The sequence below is a fragment of the Myripristis murdjan genome, chromosome 22 (genome assembly GCF_902150065.1).
Source record: "Myripristis murdjan chromosome 22, fMyrMur1.1, whole genome shotgun sequence".
Taxonomy (NCBI): domain Eukaryota; kingdom Metazoa; phylum Chordata; class Actinopteri; order Holocentriformes; family Holocentridae; genus Myripristis; species Myripristis murdjan.
The window spans coordinates 9,015,703-9,035,390 of record NC_044001.1 but is presented as its reverse complement, the minus strand read 5'-3'; the positions used below and the strand labels follow the sequence as shown (position 1 = coordinate 9,035,390).

General features: G+C 41.7%; 3 protein-coding genes across 4 annotated transcripts in view; 2 read left to right on the top strand and 1 right to left on the bottom strand.

The window, feature by feature from the left end:
- Nucleotides 1-10,649, top strand: part of syne1b (spectrin repeat containing, nuclear envelope 1b) — a 98,512-nt gene extending 87,863 nt beyond the window's left edge. For both annotated transcript variants that reach the window (XM_030045127.1, XM_030045126.1), the window contains 13 exons: nucleotides 127-264; nucleotides 874-1,065; nucleotides 1,361-1,688; nucleotides 2,790-2,858; nucleotides 3,446-3,573; nucleotides 3,742-3,868; nucleotides 4,098-4,309; nucleotides 5,269-5,469; nucleotides 5,649-5,777; nucleotides 6,250-6,462; nucleotides 6,781-6,873; nucleotides 7,854-7,912; nucleotides 9,500-10,649. In XM_030045127.1, coding sequence (XP_029900987.1) covers nucleotides 127-264; nucleotides 874-1,065; nucleotides 1,361-1,688; nucleotides 2,790-2,858; nucleotides 3,446-3,573; nucleotides 3,742-3,868; nucleotides 4,098-4,309; nucleotides 5,269-5,469; nucleotides 5,649-5,777; nucleotides 6,250-6,462; nucleotides 6,781-6,873; nucleotides 7,854-7,912; nucleotides 9,500-9,746 — 2,136 coding nt within the window. In that variant the 3' untranslated portion in view covers nucleotides 9,747-10,649. The remainder of the gene's footprint in view (nucleotides 1-126; nucleotides 265-873; nucleotides 1,066-1,360; nucleotides 1,689-2,789; nucleotides 2,859-3,445; nucleotides 3,574-3,741; nucleotides 3,869-4,097; nucleotides 4,310-5,268; nucleotides 5,470-5,648; nucleotides 5,778-6,249; nucleotides 6,463-6,780; nucleotides 6,874-7,853; nucleotides 7,913-9,499) is intronic.
- A 59-nt stretch (nucleotides 10,650-10,708) lies between these two features.
- On the bottom strand, nucleotides 10,709-14,589 carry ccdc170 (coiled-coil domain containing 170). The gene is made up of 8 exons (XM_030044869.1): nucleotides 14,563-14,589; nucleotides 14,091-14,273; nucleotides 13,565-13,867; nucleotides 13,077-13,265; nucleotides 12,704-12,877; nucleotides 12,161-12,403; nucleotides 11,713-11,916; nucleotides 10,709-11,152 (listed from the first exon to the last, which is right to left on the bottom strand). Exons 1-8 carry the CDS (start codon nucleotides 14,587-14,589, stop codon nucleotides 10,874-10,876), a joined length of 1,602 nt encoding a protein of 533 aa, XP_029900729.1. The 3' UTR covers nucleotides 10,709-10,873.
- A 522-nt stretch (nucleotides 14,590-15,111) lies between these two features.
- Nucleotides 15,112-19,656, top strand: rmnd1 (required for meiotic nuclear division 1 homolog). The gene is made up of 12 exons (XM_030045148.1): nucleotides 15,112-15,259; nucleotides 15,609-16,063; nucleotides 16,152-16,257; nucleotides 16,373-16,448; nucleotides 16,536-16,575; nucleotides 16,690-16,790; nucleotides 16,896-17,002; nucleotides 17,118-17,182; nucleotides 17,323-17,399; nucleotides 17,627-17,747; nucleotides 18,169-18,285; nucleotides 19,172-19,656. The coding sequence occupies exons 2-12, from the start codon at nucleotides 15,623-15,625 to the stop codon at nucleotides 19,202-19,204; spliced, it is 1,284 nt and encodes a 427-aa protein (XP_029901008.1). The 5' UTR covers nucleotides 15,112-15,259; nucleotides 15,609-15,622; the 3' UTR covers nucleotides 19,205-19,656.
- Nucleotides 19,657-19,688: the final 32 nt, after the last annotated feature.

Below are 19,688 nucleotides of genomic sequence, written 5' to 3'. Positions count from 1 at the left end.
TAATGTATAAACTGATCTAATTAAGCCACTGAGGCGGCATTGTTGAGCATATTTTGCCCAGCTCAGACTTGGAGACTGTAAGCGCTGATAATTCTAACAGCAGTATCTCTGTTTCTAATTGTGCAGCACTTTATTAGTCAGAGAGAGGAGTTTGAGACAGCCAGAGACAGTATCTTGGTGTGGCTAACAGAGATGGACCTGCAGCTGACCAACATCGAACACTTCTCCGAGTGTGACATTCAGGCCAAGATCAAACAGCTCAGGGTAAGTATGCCAAGTTTATACTGTATTAAGCAGTGTCATGGGGGAAATTATTATTATCCCTTTGTTTTATAAAATGACAGATAAGTGGGTCAAAGCATATTTTTCATTCATTCTCAGTGGATCCTTTATGCATTGATTGAAAACAGAGATATAGTCAATTCAAAGTGTGGTGATGTGTTTAGAGTTCTTGCACGGGTCTGGAATCTCTTGAAATGTATTTAAAACTGCTTGATGCAATTTCCAGGTGTAGAACAATATTGTAATGCCCTAATATAATGGTATAAAGCACAAACGAACTAATTTATTTGCCTAATTCCTTTGGTAGCCTGAGGAAGAGAGCCGTGCTTGAAACATGTTGCATGGCTTCTAACAATCAGTGGGTTTCAACCTTTTGTTTGTGTTCATTTTTTGCCTTGAAGTGCTTGTGTTTGATTGTACAACTGCAAGAAAAAATAAATAGTGGTTTTGTGCATTGTGTTCAAACCAAATCAAGAAGTTAAAAGTCTGGAAAAAGCCCTGAATTTTGAAATTGAGGCTGTGTAGGAACCGCTGGGCCTTGTAAAGTATTTGACACAGAATTAATGAGGGCTTGCCTGTTTGTGCTCTCAGGCGTTTCAGCAGGAAATCTCCCTGACCACGGCCAAGATCGAACACATCTTCCACCAGGGAGAGGCGCTGATCGAGAAGAGCGAGCCTCTGGATGCTGCGGTCATCGAGGAGGAGCTGGAAGAGCTACAGCGCTACTGTCAGGAGGTGTTTGGTCGAGTGGAGCGCTACTACAAAAAGCTCATTCGCCTCCCTGTAAGACCCAAGACTGCACCAGTTGCACAAACTTTATTACATGTACAATGCACAATGTTAACATATTATTTCATTATGTGTGTGTGCAGAAGCTAAAAATATAAAATGTCATGCACATATAATTCACCTCAGTTTTTTTAAATGCTAGTATGCCAACTAAAGATGTTTCTGAAGTCTTTGACCACAGTCGTTACACAAATCTTAAGTAACTGTGCTGTATTGCCATCATCTTTCTAATATTTAAAATCCTCGGTATAAACTGTAGATGTGTCATGCACTTGTCCTCTTTTCTCAGCTTGCAGACGACGATACCGAGGTGTCATTCTCGGACCGTGAGCTGGAGCTGGATGAGCCTGGTGACTTGTCCAGCCTGCCATGGAGTGAGCGTTTGGGGGACGGCTTCCTCTCGCCTCTGCCCTCCTCCAGCCGCTCAGCCTCCCTGGCAGCTCCACTCCGGACCGAGCGCTCGGGCAGGGACACTCCGGCCAGCGTGGACTCCATCCCCCTGGAGTGGGACCATGACTACGACCTGAGCCGTGGACTGGAGAGTGCCAGCAGGGTCCTGAGAGAGCAGCAGAGCGAGGAGGGAGACTTCCTCCAGCGCCCTGCCTCAGCCTTATCAGGTCAGTCTGCCCACATACACCATTTTGTTGGAGGTTACATAATTCCAACTTTTAAGAAACTTCAGCAATGTATCATAAACTGAGGGCCCTTCAGCCCATTCAAAACACATTTTTATGATTCTGAAAATAAAACATCCACTAGAAGAATGGCATAGTGAACAGGGAGGACTCAGATTCAAGCCCCCATGTCATCAACACATCCATTCGGTTGAAATTTCCTTGAGCAGGTCACTGTAACCTTACCAGCTCCGGGACTGTTGTATAGCTGACATTGACTTCTGACTTTCCTTTGCAAGGGGCAAAAAAAGAGAGAATTTCCTTACAGGGATTTAAAAATCATTTTTGTTAGGAAAACTAATGGAAGTCAGCTGGGGTACAAACAATACCACAGGATCAGAGATGGTACAATAATGAGGTGTTAACTGTTATTTTGGTGTTGTTTGAGACAGAAGACATAAACTAGGCTTTACTGTACCTCTACATAGTTGCATATGTTGATGGGCTGATGTTTTAAGTGCTCAACGAGTCTCTTTTTTTCAGTGTTAAAAATCAAAAGTACTGTAGGTGAACATCATCACATATTTTATAGTGTATTTTAGTTCGCTGCTCTGCAGTCATACTGATTGGAGAACAACTCTCTCTGCTCACTGCCTTTGCAGTTGAATGGACTTTCATGACATTTAGTTATAGTTATAAATAGTTAGTTATTAATCAGATAAACTAAAACAAACTTGCTCTTTAACCAGAATAGTGACCCCATAGCTGTAGGTCACAGGTTGAGTTCCAGTGGTATTTACCGGAATCATACATGGTTTGTTTTACCTTGTTAAGATACCAGATGGATGAGATTCGTCACATAGAATAATAAAATGAGTCATAAAAAGTGTGAACAATTTGATAGTCACTGAAGTGTACATTTCTGTGACTGATCACATATCTGAGATTTGTCACGTCTGTGCTGATGTGGCAAATCCCAAGACGATTAAAAGTAGAGCTAAAAGTAATTTGTGAATACTGTCTGGCCCAGATGTGATCATGTCACAGAGTCAAATAGTGTGATGCCCACTGTTGAATGTATGTACTGTATAATGTTTCTTCCAGATGTAGTGATCCCTGAGAGCCCTGAGGCCTATGTTAAACTTACAGAACAAACACTGAGGTCCTGCACTGGTAGGCATCAGCAGACCCCGGCATTCCCTGAGTGTTTGGGCTTCAAAAGAAAAGTCACACTCTGAGTGACACCACTTCTCTAGCCTGTTCACCAGCTTGGACTGTGATTTGTTTTTATTTTCTCTCTTACACACACTTTCAGCATTACAGCAGGCACTTTAACCAATGGCAACACTTTCTAACATGGGGGCATAGGATCAATTCCATTTTTTATTTCTTCAATTCACTGGTTTTGGTTTGGTCCGTAATTTGGGAGAACTGAAATGGAATTCAGCCTAACCCTTCTTTCTAACTGGCTTTCTCTTTACTTTTGTTTGAACTTGAAGTGTGCTGTGTACTGTGCCTAACCTCTTTGGAGTTTTTTTGACGTGCATTTTGTGTTTCACAAAAGCATGTTGTTCACTCTCACAAGGAACAAGTCTGGATTCTCAAAAATCAGCAAACTTTGCAGTGAAGTGATTGCAGATTTCTTTAAAATAAACACCGCTTACCTAATCTTGGGATTTTGAGCATATTTTAAGTAACCACTATGATTGAACATAAGCTTTATATTATGTAAATATGACGAGTTGATGATGTGTTAACAGGAGAGGTTGGCTCTGTGGACTCACATATTCAAAGCCTGGAAAGCAGCCGATTCCACCTGCAACAAGCAGAGAGCAGCCGCAGCCGCACTCCCACCAGCACAGAGCTGGATGCCTCGTACATGGGATATGTGAGTGTGGCTGTGTAACACCCAGATCAGGACTGCACATTTATTATATTAACTATTCATGTTTTATGCAATTTAAATAAGTAAAATGCATATTACTCAGCTGCTCTCACTGATATGACTAAACACAACAATGTGTGTAAGATAATATAATATATTTCCATCCTGTAGATGCGACTGCTGGGCGAGTGCCGTGGCAATATTGACACAGTGAAAAGGATTGGCTTTGAGCTGAAGGAGGAGGAGGACACTGTGTCCGGACTGGCAGATCCCAGTAGCTCAGAGTCGCAGACATCAGGTAATTTACTAGAGAGCTCATATAAGTCCATGCTTGTACGTGAGCTCTGCATTGCCATGCAATTTATGTTGGTATTCATTTTACTACATCTTCTCATTAGATGCATTCCTGTATGGAGGGAAAGACTGAAATGCTGTAGGGCTTTTATACTTGGGCATAAAATCTTCATAAGCCTGATTATATAGTGTGCCTTGAATGTCCTTGACTTGCCTTACATCCTGTCCCCTAGGAGTGATCGAGCGCTGGGAATTGCTACAGGCCCAGGACCTCAGCAAAGAGCTGCGCACAAAGCAGGACCAGCAGCAGTGGCAGCAGCTGAACTCCGACCTGAACAACGTGTGGACATGGCTGGGACAGACAGAGGAGGAGCTGGAGCAACAGCGGAGGCTGGACCTCAGCACTGACATCCAGACGATAGAGCTGCGCATTAAGAAGCTGAAGGTGAATTATGAACTGATCTCTTCAGTCAATCTTAATTGGACTTTGTGCTTGAGAGGAACTCCCTTTGTCCTTTGATAGCACTTCCCTTGACTGACCATCCACCCAGCAGTCATTTCGAAGAAAGAAACATTGAAGTGACAGCACCCACTACCGGTTTAAATGACTATGGTGACAAAGTGTTAAAACAATAATTGCCTAGAAACACAAATATTTGTTACATAGATTGTGTTACCACTCTGGCCTTGACCCGTGCACTCTTTACCTCTGGCTGCTTGTAATGCCAATGATGTAGTAAATTATTCTATTGTATCCCTTGTAAGTCGCTCTGGAAGACAGCATCAGCTTACAAGAACCATCTTGTATTTGTCTATTACCATTGTTGGTATTTCCTCATTGTAACTCTGTAGTTCTGAATTACCATGGTTGGTATTTAAAATATCTGCAATCACATTTGATGATACCAATAACCTCATGTCTTTAATATTCTGCAATGGCACTTTACATTATAATACTAATAGGTTTACAGTATTCTACATTGGCACTTTAAGTATGCAATAATAATTTCTACTACCTAACTGGCATTTTTTACACTGCACTTTACATTAGGAATGGTTAGGTTGTTTATTTATGTATGTATGGCCTGCCTGTAGTGTTTATGTTGTGTGAATTGGTATGTGATAGGTGCAGGTCTGTTTGTTTTAATGTTTGTTTTACTGTGTTAATCGTTTTAATGTTTGTTTTACTGTGTTGATTATTTTAATGTTTGTTTTACTGTGTTGATTGTTTTAATGTTAGTTGTAAGGACTACAGATGGAAATTAGCTTTCTTGCTAAATCTGGTGCACTCATCTTTTTATTCCTTTGAATAGCTAATGAAAGTGCACACTGTCCTTTATAAATTGAATAAAATAAATAAATAAATAAATTGCTTAACTGCACAATGTAAATGTTTGTCTGCAGGAGCTTCAGAAGTCGTATGACAAGCGGAAGGCCATTGTGCTGTCCATCAACCTGTGCAGTGCCGAGTTTGTGCAGTCAGACTCAGAGGAGTCCCGGGAGCTACAGGCCAAACTGAAAGACATGAACAACCACTGGGACAAACTAGGCAACTCGCTGGAGGAGTGGAGGTCCTCACTACAGGACGCCCTCATGCAGTGTCAGGTATGTACCCACCATCAACTTCAGACACTCAAAGTTAAGGCAAGACTTCAGAGGGTGGAGTTGAGTTTAATTCAGCTCATTTGACGACTAGAATTCGTCTTCATTCATTTATGAAAATTAGAAAGTATCTCATGCATAAAACTGAATCTTTACATTCGTCATGCTCATCTGATCAATAGGACTTCCATGAAATGAGCCATGGTCTGCTGCTGTGGTTGGAGAACATCGACCGCAGAAGGAATGAGGTGGTTCCCATTGATCCCATCCAGGACAGTGACACTCTCCACGAGCATCACAGGACTCTCACGGTACAGAACCACCAATCAGAGTGTAAAGAAGGGGTGGAAATTAACACTTAGGGATTATAGTTTTACTGTATGTTGACACATACTTCCCATTTTATGTGTTCACTCTTGACTGGACAGTACCAAATAACATATTAATGTCTCAAAAATACTCTTTAAAAAATGTGACACAACAGGCACTTTGTAAGAGAATAGTTTTAACCCAATTTGTTAACTTTAATCCAAAGAGTATTTCGATTCCCCTTATGATGTTAAAGGGGTCGCTTGTCTGGGTTTGGTTGCAAATGTTATTTAGGTTAAAAGCCTTGTCTATGAGCAGAAAAGCCAGAGTAGGACATGGAAAAATTTGGCCCATCACATCCTGCAGAGGTGGAATCACTGCTGTTTCTGGGCCTCAGTGGAGCACCTCCTCTTACCTTGGGCTCCACAGTGCAACTGGTCCTTTGTCATGTCTAACACTTACCGATTCCCACAGCAAATCCGACGGGAGCTCCTGGATTCCCAGCTGAAGGTCGCCTCCCTCCAAGACATGTCCCTCCAGTTGCTGGTCAACTCTCAGGGCAGCGACTGCCTGGAAGCCAAGGAGAAGGTCCATGTTATTGGGAACCGCCTCAAACTGCTGCTGAAAGAGGTGACCCGGGACCTCAGAGAGCTGGCCAAGATTCTGGATATCACCAGCAGTCAACAGGTTAGGAGATCAGCTTTGTATACATGTCCAGTGACATCTACACCACGATGCACAAACTTTGTTCATGAAATAACAACTTTAAGGACATAGATTGTGCCAGTCCTATAGTCTGCCATGTGCTTTGGTTTAGATTGTTTATCTGAGGCCTGTTTGATTAAAAAAAAATCCTCGCAGACTAATAAATCAAGATCACGGAAACAAAAGATCAAGAAAACGTAACAAATACCAGTATTATCAGTATTGAAATACATTTTGCAGTAGCATAATGGCGGCTCACTATATTACAAATGCTCTCTCTCACTCTCTTTCCTTCTTCAGGATCTGTCCTCTTGGTCATCTGCTGACGAACTTGACACTTCTGGCTCCCTCAGTCCTGTATCAGGAAGGAGCACGCCAAGTCGGCGACGATCGGTAACGTACACCTCCCTGTACATGCTGCTCTACGAAAAAGCAAGGTGTTCGGTAACCCCACTAAGATATAGTGCGTAACTTGTGCCCCGAATGTGCAGTTGAAGGCCAGATTCACCCGTCATCCCAAGATCTCTCCTCACACCTTTCTACACCTCCACAACCTCCTTTAAGCACTCCTCCCTCTGAACTCTGAACCTTTTTCCAGCCTTTTACTCTTCTTGCATGTTGTCTATTCCCAGAGCAAACCCCGCCAGAGCTTTGGAGAAATCCTTCCTTTCCCACTTTTTATTTCTTATCTTCTTTTTTGGATGACTATTTCATTTTAAGTTCAGCCCCAGCTGTCACTTTTTCTAGTTCGGTATTTCCACACTAAAATATTCTGCCCTCTAGATTTTAGCTCCCAGTAGACTCCTCTATTATCCTCTCTCTTTAGTTTCTTTTTTTTTTTTATCCCTATAGTGTTGTTCTCAAGGAATACTGGCTAAAAACTTGAAACTGCTTGAAATTACAAAACAAAAACAGAACATGTTTTTATTTTGTAAAGTAGCAAGCATGACACTGGTTTGACACCAACCAGCACATGTTCTATGAGCTTAAATTATGAGAGGGCAATGTTTCAACATGTCAGTGAGCAATGATTTGTCTATATATCAGTCCAAATAAGCATATCAATGCTTATATTATGTGTGCATTACTAAATGTCTGTTACAAAGAAATTCATGCATCACACTGCATAATTTGTAGCTTTCCACATGCTCTCAGTTTGTCTACAGCAGCATTACACTCAAACCCGAGCAGTTCAAAATGTGCACTTTGAAAAGCCAGATTCCTTATTATCATGGGTTACTATCAGTCACCTTCATATATGATTATGTTGCTGCTCTTCTTTCATTTTGGGATTTCTTTCATCGGTAGCTTTGTCTTTATTTGCCTGGACTGAAATACTTTCTTTCTTTTACCCCCCTGTTCATTGCAAACAGCAACGGGGCAAATGTAGTGTGTCACACCCTGGACCCTCTGTGAGCACTCCACACCGCAGGTACCTTTCTGTTGGTTTCTAGAACACCCAGAAGATAATGGAACTCATCAGCCCATGATGCACTTTGGAGGCCTATTTGTGTTTACTAACCCCCGACGAGCCCGAGTCTCACACAGCAAATGTGTTGGAGAGATAAGATCACGGTCTCAGCCTCAACACTTGTGCCCGATTAGCCTCTCATGACAATGAATTCCATCATCTTCTGTAAGTCTAGACGCTCTGTGTAGGCTAGGGGATGAGGTGAGTGGTAGCCCACACATCCTTGATAAAAGAGTTTCCTAAGGAATGGTGCAAGGCCTCTTTTCTGCCAGCGTCCTCGGCTGCTTAATATTGCTAACCAGAGGGCAATGTATAACATAAATATCTCTCTATACCTAACACTCCCTTGCTGTTACTGAGCACACACACCCTTTCTCTCAAATTGCCAAGCCAATAAATGTCTGCAATGAACAATGCAAAGGCTGCAGTTTCTCTTTCTCTCTGTCTCTCTCTCGTGTGTGACATCTCTTCTTCTTCCTCTTCTGCTTTCTCGCCAACTATCCACCATCTCCCCCCTCAATCTGTCATCTGTGACTCTTGCCTCTCAAGTCTTCATTTGTGAAGTGGTAGGGGGGCACTTTTGGTAACACCATAAGACAACCTTAATGTAAAACACTATAAATCATAAGTGTAATCCATGCATTTCCGGAATCAGGAATCATTTCATTGTAATTTCTATTTCCACAATGGGTAGGTATAAGTGAGCTTCATTGCATCAGTTCTCTTAACAGCCCATGTTTCCTAACCTCTGAGGCTAAAAGTAGACAGGTTTCATTGAGGGTGATGGTGTATTCAGATAGTGAACATAAATGATACAAAATGTAACAAAAAAAGCTAAGCTTAACAACCCTGTTGAAGAATCTGTTCTAATCGCTATGCTCTTGCCTTGGCATGCTTTGCATTTTTCAACAGGACACAAACCTTGAAAGAGATCTCTTAATAATATTTGAATATTCAAGTCCTACTTGCAGCATGCCTTTTGTCTTTTATCCTAACGCCCTATGCACAGGAATGCAAGCTCACATGCATATCTGTTTTGTGGCGTAGGACTGTATGTATGCCTTTTGTGACTGTCTTTGTAACTGTGTGCTTCCACTCACGCAATCAGTGTGTAGACCACCAATGTTAAACATCATCCCCACATTGCTTTCAGGTGTAAACACAGCAGTGTCAGTGTTAAATTCACCATAGTGCTGCCACGCAGTTTCCCTGAAACTGGAACTTATCTTATTTGGATTGAAAACTGGTAGACAGCACACAAAGCACAAGGGAAAATTCCAATTCAATTAGTATGCAGTTAAAATTAAGTTTGTTTATTGGATTAGACTAATCTAATTATTCCATTATTGTTTTGTTTTGTTTTCTTTTCTTTACAGAATTTGCCTCTGTGAACTACAAAGAAAATAATCTTGCACATCCTAGGCTGCCATTCTAATCTGATAGTAACATTGGTGTCTCAAATGACAAAACAAATAGAAGGAACTCATATGTCCTTAGATGTGCGTGTGAATAGCTAAACCTGGCTGTGTTTGTGTTGTGTGTGAGCAGGTCTCCCAGCGACGCTGGGTCCGCTTCCTCCCATTCTGAGTCGGAGACAGCGTCGGGTCGTCGCTCATCGTTTCTGTGGCGCGTCCTCTGGGTGGCGCTGCCTTTCCAGCTCTTCCTGCTGCTGCTGGTGGGCTTTGCCTGCCTCGTGCCAATGTCTGAGGAGGACTACACCTGTGCTCAGTCCAACAACTTTGCTCATTCCTTCTACCCTATGCTTAGCTACACTAATGGACCACCTCCAGTGTGAGCAGACTGTGAGAGCCATCTGAGCAGGACCACCCACGGGTCAATTACAGCGATGGTCTCTCTTACATCAGAATGGCGTGAATAGGAATCATGTTGATCTCTTGAACACTCCGTTAGTTTGACAGCACAAACTAATATTGGTCATCCGTTTGTACTGCAGAAATACAGTTGCCATCTCCATTACTATATTATCTTGTAGCACATAGGATCAAGCATCTCAGTATTTTACTCTGTGTATTGCTGTGTCAATTAAGAAGCATCTTTGGTGTAACAAAATGTAAGAACCAAAAAAAATTTTTTTTGACCACAGTGGATATCAGCTGGACGAATGAAATATTGAATGGCGTAATCATGGTGTATTTTTTTCTCAAGAGAACTGTCGATAGATGCAAAATGCTGAAACTATAGCCTGTGAATCTGCTTGTAACAACTGAAGATTTGTAAAATGACATTTAATATATCTTATATTGCAATTATTTTTTTACTTGTATTTTGGCATGCGGTTCTAATGTTTGCTTTTATTTACTTATACCCATCAGTGTGTCTGTGGTGAACAGTCGAGTTTTAACATGAACTGCATTGACTCATGTTCGATTCATTTAAGCCAAGTTATGTGTTGAATATCAACGTCAGTCAGAGTTTAAATACCTTTCAAATCAGTCAGCCATGTTCTGTACACATTTTGTTGTTTTATTTTTTTAACAATATCAAGTGTGACTTAAGAAACAGAGTTATGAAGTATAGAACTACTGTATATTTTGTATGGTTCTGACAGTTCAGTATCAAATATATAACCAGGATTGTTTAACATTACATGTATATAGTGGTAAAAAAATAATAATAATAATGAAGAAGTATGTATATCCAACAATCAAAAACAATGAATGCCAAATCCTCATTTTGATATCGTCGTTTTTATTTGATTTATTATACCTTGCGTTTGTTGTTGTTCAGTGAATCACAGGTGAATCATATTTATCTTGATCTTTGCTTGAAAACACATAGAAAGACACAGTTTTGACAAATCATTAGAAGAAGATCGAATCTATATTCAAATATGTGCTGTTGTAAAGCATAGTTCATACCTCGACATAAAAGTATAAATCAGTGTAAGTATAAAGTATAAATCTAGTTTCCACTGATGGTTACAGCCTCCTCAGGACCAGCAGACCTGGAGGCAGAAGCATCCAAAGAGGAGCTGGAGGGGAAGTCCTGGATTTGGGTGAGATGAGGCTTCTGGTGAGCGGGACAAAACCAGGGCCGACTGAGGTGATGATGAAGGTGGTGATGATGATAATGAGTGTGGAGCAGGTTCTCTAGCATCTTGATGATTTCGTAATTTGGGAGGGCCAGGGTTGTCGCATCCAGACCGAGCATTCGGGAGACGACCATCCGGAAGTCGACCAACTGTACCACAGAGAAATAAAAAAAAAACAACACCACACACATCCTTACAATATTCCTGGATCTGACTTTAGGCCTTCTAATGTCATTTATTTTTTAAATCCATCTTAGTAAATGTCCATCCTCCAATGGTACTGGTTCGTCATTATAAATGTGTGCTGCCCTTATGAACTTTGTCCAGATCCACAGAGCTTTATTTTAAATTCTAATGGAGAGCCCAAGGTTTCCAGTAAACCCAAATATATCCTGCAGAATTATGGGGAAATGTGCATAAAATGAAGCACAAGATATTTTCTATCTGATGTAATGCTGCAGGCATAAAATAATTGTATCTCACGTTGTAATATTTCCCTCACTTTAAGTGTGATGTAGCTTTAATATGTATGTAATGTACAATGTGCCAAAAAATTGACTTTGATGGTAATTATGGGGCAATTTGCGGGAAAACTAGAGTGTATGGGGTTAAAAAAAAATGCCACCATATACTGAGCAGGGGCCGACTCACCTTTTCCTCACTTACTTGGCCTGTGGAATGAAACCCCTCATATCCATCCGCCCCTTACCTCTCTCTCCCTCTCGGAGAGCTGAGCTAAGGTCAGTCTGAGGGTGCTGAGTTGCTGCTGGTCTTCCCTGGCCGCCTTCTGCTGGCTCTGCAGGTCTGAGCTCACTCTGCTCAGAGTTTTCTCCACCTTGGACTTCCCCTCCACCAGCTCTTGCAGCCTCTTACTCTGCTCCTGCACGGTCTGACTCTGTTCGGCCACTTTCAGCTTGGCGTGTTGGACACAGCAGAGACCCGAGCAGTTATTGGCATTTAATGATTGGGAAATTCACCCACAGTGCAAAACAGGAATGGACAAAAGTACAAATGGCATGAGCTGGTTTATTATGACTGTTACAGAAAGCATTATCCTGCCCTTCCACACACACATACACACAAACATGTTAACTTAAGAGGTGAGGAGGTTATTTGCCTCTGGATGGCAAGTGGGTCCTAACCGTTCTCCCCTCTACCTTGAGCTCGTTGGTGTGGGAGAGCTGGGCTTTGAGCTCAGTGCTGGAGAGCTTCATGGCCTTCAGCTCAGATTGGAGACGTTCCACCTTTTTCTGCAGTTTCCTGGCCTCCAGGTGAGCGTCATCTCGTTCCACTGCCAGCGCCGACCGGCTCCTCTTCTCCTCCTCCAGCTCTGACACTTTCTTCCTCAGGAGCTCTGTGTGGAGCTCCTTGCTCTCCAGACGATCCTTCTGCAGCTTCAGCTGTTGACGGCAGGTACATTTTAATTGCAGTTGTGTCCCTGCCATAAATCCCAACAGAAATGTATATGGTATTTGTTGTTTTTTCAGTGATCACAAAGTGTAAATGTCTGATGTGGCAGCAGAGTTGTCCCTCTGTTATTTTGGGACTTTGAGAACAAATAGTTTGAAACACCTGCTGCAGTGCTCAAAGAGGATAAATAGATGATCAAATCACACTGGGTCGTAAATTCCATAAAAATTCCATAACAGTACATAAAAAAATGAGTAAAAATAGCTGTTTGTTGTTTTTGCTGACTGTACCTTTCGCTGTAAGCTATAGGTCAGGGTTTTGCTTTCCACCAAAGCTGTCCCTTCTTGTTTTACAAGTTTTTCTGCACGGGACAGGAGGAGTTTCATCCTCATGTCGTAGCCCAGGTCTGCAGCAATACTGTCGACCTTCATTGTCTCTGACAGCTGCTCCAGGAACTGTTCGTACTGTTAAAATGTTCATCATTAAAAAAACATATTAGAGGATGAATTTAATTGGAATTCCCAGCAGTCGAGAGATATAAATGAATAATGCTCAAGCTGATATAGTTGTTACACATTTATACAGTCTGAATGTGGCTTTCTATTATTCCAAAGCTATTGAACCGTTCTGGTTTAAATCTGAAGGTGACTGTGACAGTCTCACCTGCTGTTTGCTGTAATGCAGCCCATCACGATGCATGTCTGCTGTCAGCAGCTCAGTCTCCACAGCCTGCAGTCTGTCCCTCAGGTCCTGCACTTGCTGCTCTGCAAGCTGAGCCCTCTGCAGTGCACAGCTGTGGAGCTCCGTCTGCCTGGCCAGCTGCTCGGAGACGTGGGACAGCCTCGCCTCCACCTCTGACCTGGTCTGCAGGGATGTTTGCAATACAAGCACAAAGGCAGCGTCCAAATATTGCACTGAGGATGTTTGTGTTTATTTTAGCAATACCTCTGGGGGAAACTCATGATGTAGCACTCCATAATGGACCCCCTCTAATATAGTTAATATCAAGTGAAATGTTGAAACTTGGTGAAGTTTTCTCAGAATAAATAATTTATCAGTACTAGGTAGTAACTTTCCACTGGAATTTTACATGATTAACAATTAGTGAGTGAGTGTTGTTAGATGAGCTATAGCTTGTTGCAGCACCCCACCTTGTTGCAGAAGTCTTCCAGTTTCTGCAGAATATCTTTCTCTGTGGGCAGGACAATGTCCCCACACTCAATATGCAGCAGGGCTGCCAAATCTGTGAGGAACATCTGCAGTTGCCCCTGAGCTGCCTGGGCCTCCTCTTGGCTTATTCGGACCTTCCTGTTGAGCTCCTCAACCTGTTTCTCCAAACACTGTGATTCCTGCCTGGCTGCCTCTATGACCCGCTTGCTGGCCTCCAGCCTCTCCATGAGACTCCTCTGTTCCACGTCAATGCTCCTCCTTCCCAGCACCATGCCATCTAACTCCTGTGACAAACACCACAGCCACATAGTTGTCACATATGCCAAATATCATGTCTTTTGTCATTTTTCATTACTTAAGCAAGGAGTTTTTAATTGGTGCAGAATCCAATCTGAAAAACATTACTCTTCTCATGCAGAAACAGGCCCACAACAGCAGAAAAGACACTCTGAGCCCCAAACTTTACTGCACACTTAAATGTCAAGAGTTTAAAAGCTGTGTGTGTACCGCTTTGAGTGAGTCAAGTGCTGCTGCACTGCTGGCAGCCTTCCTCCTCTCCTGGTCGAGCTCTGCCACCAGCCTCATCAGCGTCTCTCTGCCGGCTTTGCACTCCACCTCAGAGGACCTCACGCTCTCCTCCAGCACAGCAACTCTCATCCTCAGCCTGTCCCTCTCATGAAACTGCTCCATCTGACCACATTATATGAAAAGCACAGTATCACATTATGTCTAAACACTGGCCTAATCCATTAATAAATAATTTAATTAAAATGAGAAAAATAAGGATAATAAACAAACCATCTATAAATCATTTTTCAAGAACAACTTAATGTAAACTTAAGCTGTTTTTATTTTTATGCTAATACATAGCCTCTGATATACACTGTCAACAATCTGATAACAGACATAATTCATTCCTATCCCAGTAAAATACATCTGCTAAACAGAGATGTGGAAAAGTTTCTATTGTTTAGCATACCTCATCAGGCTTTTCTGTAACTTCCATAACTACAGGCTGTCCCAATGCACTTTATTTTCTGTTTTTGTTCAAGTCTCCAGGCAACAGAAAACACATGACCAGGCTTTACCAGAGGGGGCGCTACAACTGGACTCTCTCATGGACACTGTGTGACACAAAAACCTTTGATCACCTAGAAAACTGAGCTTTTTAAATGCCAAACACAATATATCAAGTAAATAAAATGTTATTCAGATGCCCATGCAAGATCAGGATCAAAGCTGAATTGGGGATTTTTTTTTTTTTTTTTTTTTTTTTTTTGAGGATTTGAACAAAAACTCTTGTGGATTATGAACAAAAACAACTATTCTGAACAAAACCCACAACAACCTTTTATTCCCATTAGATTATATTTTGTGTTTACTACATTATAGCCTTCTTCTTATATATAAAAACGAAAAAAAAAAGGCCTCGTGTGGAGGAATGAAAACACGACCTCACACATCCATGCTTGAGGGACCTCGAGTGGGCGTGGCCGATCGAGCTACGTCACACCAAACAGGAAATGGATGTTCAAATGAAACTTTATTAGCAAAAACACACACACACATACTGTCAGCCTTGCAAGTCAATGTGGTCAAACATGTTGCATTCACGTCTTTAAGTTGAACATGACACTTTGTAGCAACGTTGTCCCTTTATTGTAACGTTTGACTCGGTGAGTAACTCTGCAGCACTTCCTGCCGTTCAGTCGCTCCTTTTTCATTCACTTTGGAAGCTAACCGCTAACCGAGCACATAACCTTATTAGCTTGACACACATGATATTATGTATTAATAACTTCACTCTCACAGGGTGTAGTTTATGTTTTATTTCAGTTTATTTTGTGAGGAGGAGGGTTCCGGTGAGCTTGTCATGTAATTCTCATATTTTATGCTTGTCAAGGTCAGCGAATCAACCAAATAATGCTGCATTTATAATAAACATTTGAATAATCTCATACGAATAAATAGATTGGCTGATGAAACCTGCCTGTGTCTTCTTCTCCTTCTTGTTATTTTGTGCAGCGGTGCATGTGAAGATGCTCCTCCGGACTGTGTGGTCCAGGCTGGGCTTGGAGGGGAGGCCCGCCTGCATGTTGGCCTCCACCGGTCTCTCCAGTCCCATCCAGCGACACCAGTACCAATCCCAAGCCAGGACGGTCCCAGCCCGCTCCGCCTGCACCGCCTTTTCCAACACCCGCTCCTTAACCTCAAAATCTCAGCAGCAGTGTTGCACCAGATATGTTGCCCCGGCGTTGCGTGGGTGTCAAAGTCTCAGCAGCACCTTGTTAACCCACCACGGGCTGCTGACCAGGTGTTGGAGCAGACAGCAGCAGCGACTGTATTCGACAGATCTGGTCAAATCTGTATTAAAATCAGGTGCGAAAACGCCGCCGCCGGTGCCCGCAAAGAGGATTCCCAAGGGGCCGAGGACGAAACAGCCATCCAGAGCCAATCAGCCGGCCCAGGACGAGGTCAAGGTGCTCCAGCCGAACCTCATGCACACCAGTGATTAATCCGCGTTGCTTATGTGTTCAATAATCCAGTCGAACCTGTCTCTCTGTGTAGGACATGATGCAGTGTATTGCTTTTGCAACAGCAGATCAGTATCACTTGCCAACGCTTTGCCACGACTTGATAAGCCATGGCTTCTATGAAGTAGATTTACCAAGAGGTATGACTGGAAAAGCACTCTGAAATTACAACTTTCTGCAGATGGAGCTGTTATGTGTTATCCTCCTGCATGACACAAATATTTCTCATTTATTATTTGCCGCCTGTGTTTTCAGATGCCTCGAATGCACTGGTGATATGCACGGATGTGGCGGCGAAACCCGATGACAATGCTCTAATGTTCTTCTTCAGGTAGAAATTGTGCAAGTTTTTAAATAACCATACCTTTTTTTGTCATTTTTCCTGTCATGTATTTACTTTCCTAATCTAAAATTTCAGGGAAGGCTCAGTAGTTTTCTGGAATGTTGAGGAGAAAACGGTAAATAACTCCTGATTTTTAGATTTATTGATCTATTTTGTAACGTATTCATTACTTTCCAATTAATTCCCTCTTTTAACTTTGGCGTACTCCCTTGCCTCTCTGTCTTCCCAGATGAAGAAAGTGATGAGGATACTGGAACATCATGAGATCCAGCCCTATGAAGTAGCGTTAGTCCACTGGGAAAATGAAGAAATCAACTACAGCGTTGGCGAGTATGTCCTCTCTGTTGGTTGTTTTGCTCTTGTTGATTTGTGCTTCCAGAATCGCCTCCTCTCATTTTTTTCTTTGTAATATTTGAAGTTTTCTTTCTCCCTCAGGGGCAACACAAAGCTTGAACGTGGCAACTTCCTTCTCAGTAACAGCATAGAGCAACATGAGTCCGTTTTAGAGAAATTTGCATTTTCAAACGCACTGTCTTTATCAGGTGAGCAGATGCCACTTGACTATAAATCATAAACTTAAGAAATCGAGCAATAAACTTCAACTGTTTGTGTCGGTGCTCAGACGCTTCTTCTCTTTTTGTTGGCTTTCTTTTCCAGTGAAACTTGCAATATGGGAAGTGTCGTTAGACAACTTTGTAGAGTCAATTCAATCAATTCCAGAGGTACTGTGGACACACTAAAAAGCAACCACTATAAAATGATAAATAATTGATTGTCTTTAATGGATGTTTGTGTGGAGGAGTTTTTCCTTATCCATTTACTGGTAATATATTTTTTTTCCTTCTTCTTCTTCCTCCACTAGACGCTGAAGTCTGGTAAAAGAGTTAAGTTGTCTTCGGCAGAGGTCATGAAGAAGATAGGAGAGCTCTTTGCTCTAAGGTGAATTCCAGTTTCTTCATAAAAATTATTTCACAGTGTCGTATTTGCAGTATTTTCTGTTTTGTGTCAGAATCAGCTTAAAGAAACTGATGAGAAATAGTATTTGCAAAAAATCGGAGGTCTGTTTTTTGTTTCTACACTCTGATATGATGAGCGCTGTGTAAACGTGAGCTCTTTTACTGAATAGGATTGTGAGCATGTGTTTGTCTCCTGCTGTGACACGACAGACACTGTATAAACCTGAGGTCTGACCTGCTCATCACACCTGATTTCTACTGGGACCGAGAAAACCTGGAGAAGCTCTATGAGAAGACCTGCCAGTTCCTCAGCATCAACCGCAGGGTCAATGTAATTAAAACCAATTTACAGTGATTATAATGTGGTAGTGAAGTTGTAATGTGTAGATTATCACTTGTGTAAATTGACTGAATGGTCCTCACTATCCAATAATATGATGATAATGATGATGATTTCCTCTCAAATAACCCCACAACAACATACTCTTTTGGTTACTGGATATGGCACTATAGTATTAAAAGTGTTGCACGTATTTTAGCATTTTTACCAGCCATATGGCCAAATGTATTTAGATGGAGGAGAGCCACCAGATAATGATTTGTTGCCTGTCAAAGTGGCCAGTAAAGTGGAAGAATTTACTCGAGTTTGATTTTATTTATTTGAGAGTGGTCGTCAGAGGTAGTTGCTTTGCTTCTGCTTTTCTCAGCTTCACTCTGCAGGCCCGTGGAAACCTTTATTTTCTGTGTTTCAGGTTGTGAATGAGAAGCTGGAGCATTGCACACAGCTGACAGACCTCATGAGGAGCCACCTGAGTGAGAAGCACAGCTTGAGGTTAGAGTGGATGATAGTTATCCTCATCACCATTGAGGTAAGAGACATCACTCTTGTTTGACTCACCTGGTCTGATTTCACTGTCACTTTTGCTTTCAGGGTTATGGGAGAAAGTCTTTTTTTTTTTTTTTTTTAAAGCGGCATTGTGCTTCACAGTCGCAGTTAAAGGCAGAATGAGTAGGATTTTCCTAAAAAACAACATATTGTCTCACACAAAAATAATCGATCACTATGTAGGAGAAGTGTGTGTTGGTGTGTGTGTCTGCGGAGACGCTGCCCTCAACCTGGATTTTCTTTCTTTTTTTTTTTCTTTTTCTTTTTTTTTTTTTTGCTGAGCTCGGGACTCTTCTGGGACTCGGCCTTTCATGTTTATCATGTGTAGCTCCCAGCCAATCACAGCGCACGGTGCTAGATCATTAGCACAGCATCCAATAGGAGGCAACAAAACAGGAAAAATAGTAAGGGGAAACACCAAGCAGACAAATCTCCCTCCACAACGAGAGTGAATCAGATATTTTACTTGGATGATGAAGGAATATTTTAACTTTTGGGCTGTCATATCATTCCATCGGCATCCTAGGAAACAAAAACCGGCTGCTGGCGGTTTGCTTAACCAGGAGGGAGGGGCAAACTTGAATGTTGTATTTACAAACCACAACCAACAAATCCTGCTTATTCTGCCTTTAAATATAAATCTGGGATTCTCACTTTGAGGGCAGTGTCTCACTGATGTGCCTTGTTCTGTTATGTATATATAGCAGTTTCAGGATATCGCTGTACAGTTTTCCCTTGATAGGTTGGGATTCAAACTGCCCAAGACATTCCAGCTCAAAGCCCACAAATTTTAGTTTACCATCAACAAGTGGAAAACACATCTAGCCTTTATGTGAGAGCTGACATGGTTGTATCTCTTTTCGTTGTAGGTTATGTTTGAACTCGTAAGAATGATCTTCTAACAGCCTCAGCAGCGGCGGTGCACAAATCAAAAGGGACAATGGAGGAGCGCCAGCCTGTAAGAATCCTCTCTGTCTGTCATGTGACGTCGTCTGAAAGTATGAAAACATGAAACGGACCCAAATGTTTCTGACCTTAAGCTGTTTGTCTTCTGTGTACCTTTCCACAACATCCAATGAGCATTTTTTCTACTGTTTCTTTACATTTATTTATTTTTTTTTTTGCTGAATGTCACGATCTGAGGGCCATTTCAAAATTGATATTCAGCTTTTTCTGTGTATTTTGCTTTTATGAAAAAGTGTATTAGTGTAATTTTTGATCTGTTCAGATCAGCAATAGATACAAGTCAAGAAATGAGAATAAATTTATCTAAACATGAATCCATACAAAAAAGGACTTTGCGAGCTTTTTTCTGTATTTGCATGAAATATACCATCTCAATCAATATTTATCAATTAAAGATACTGTTAAAAATTAAAATATCAT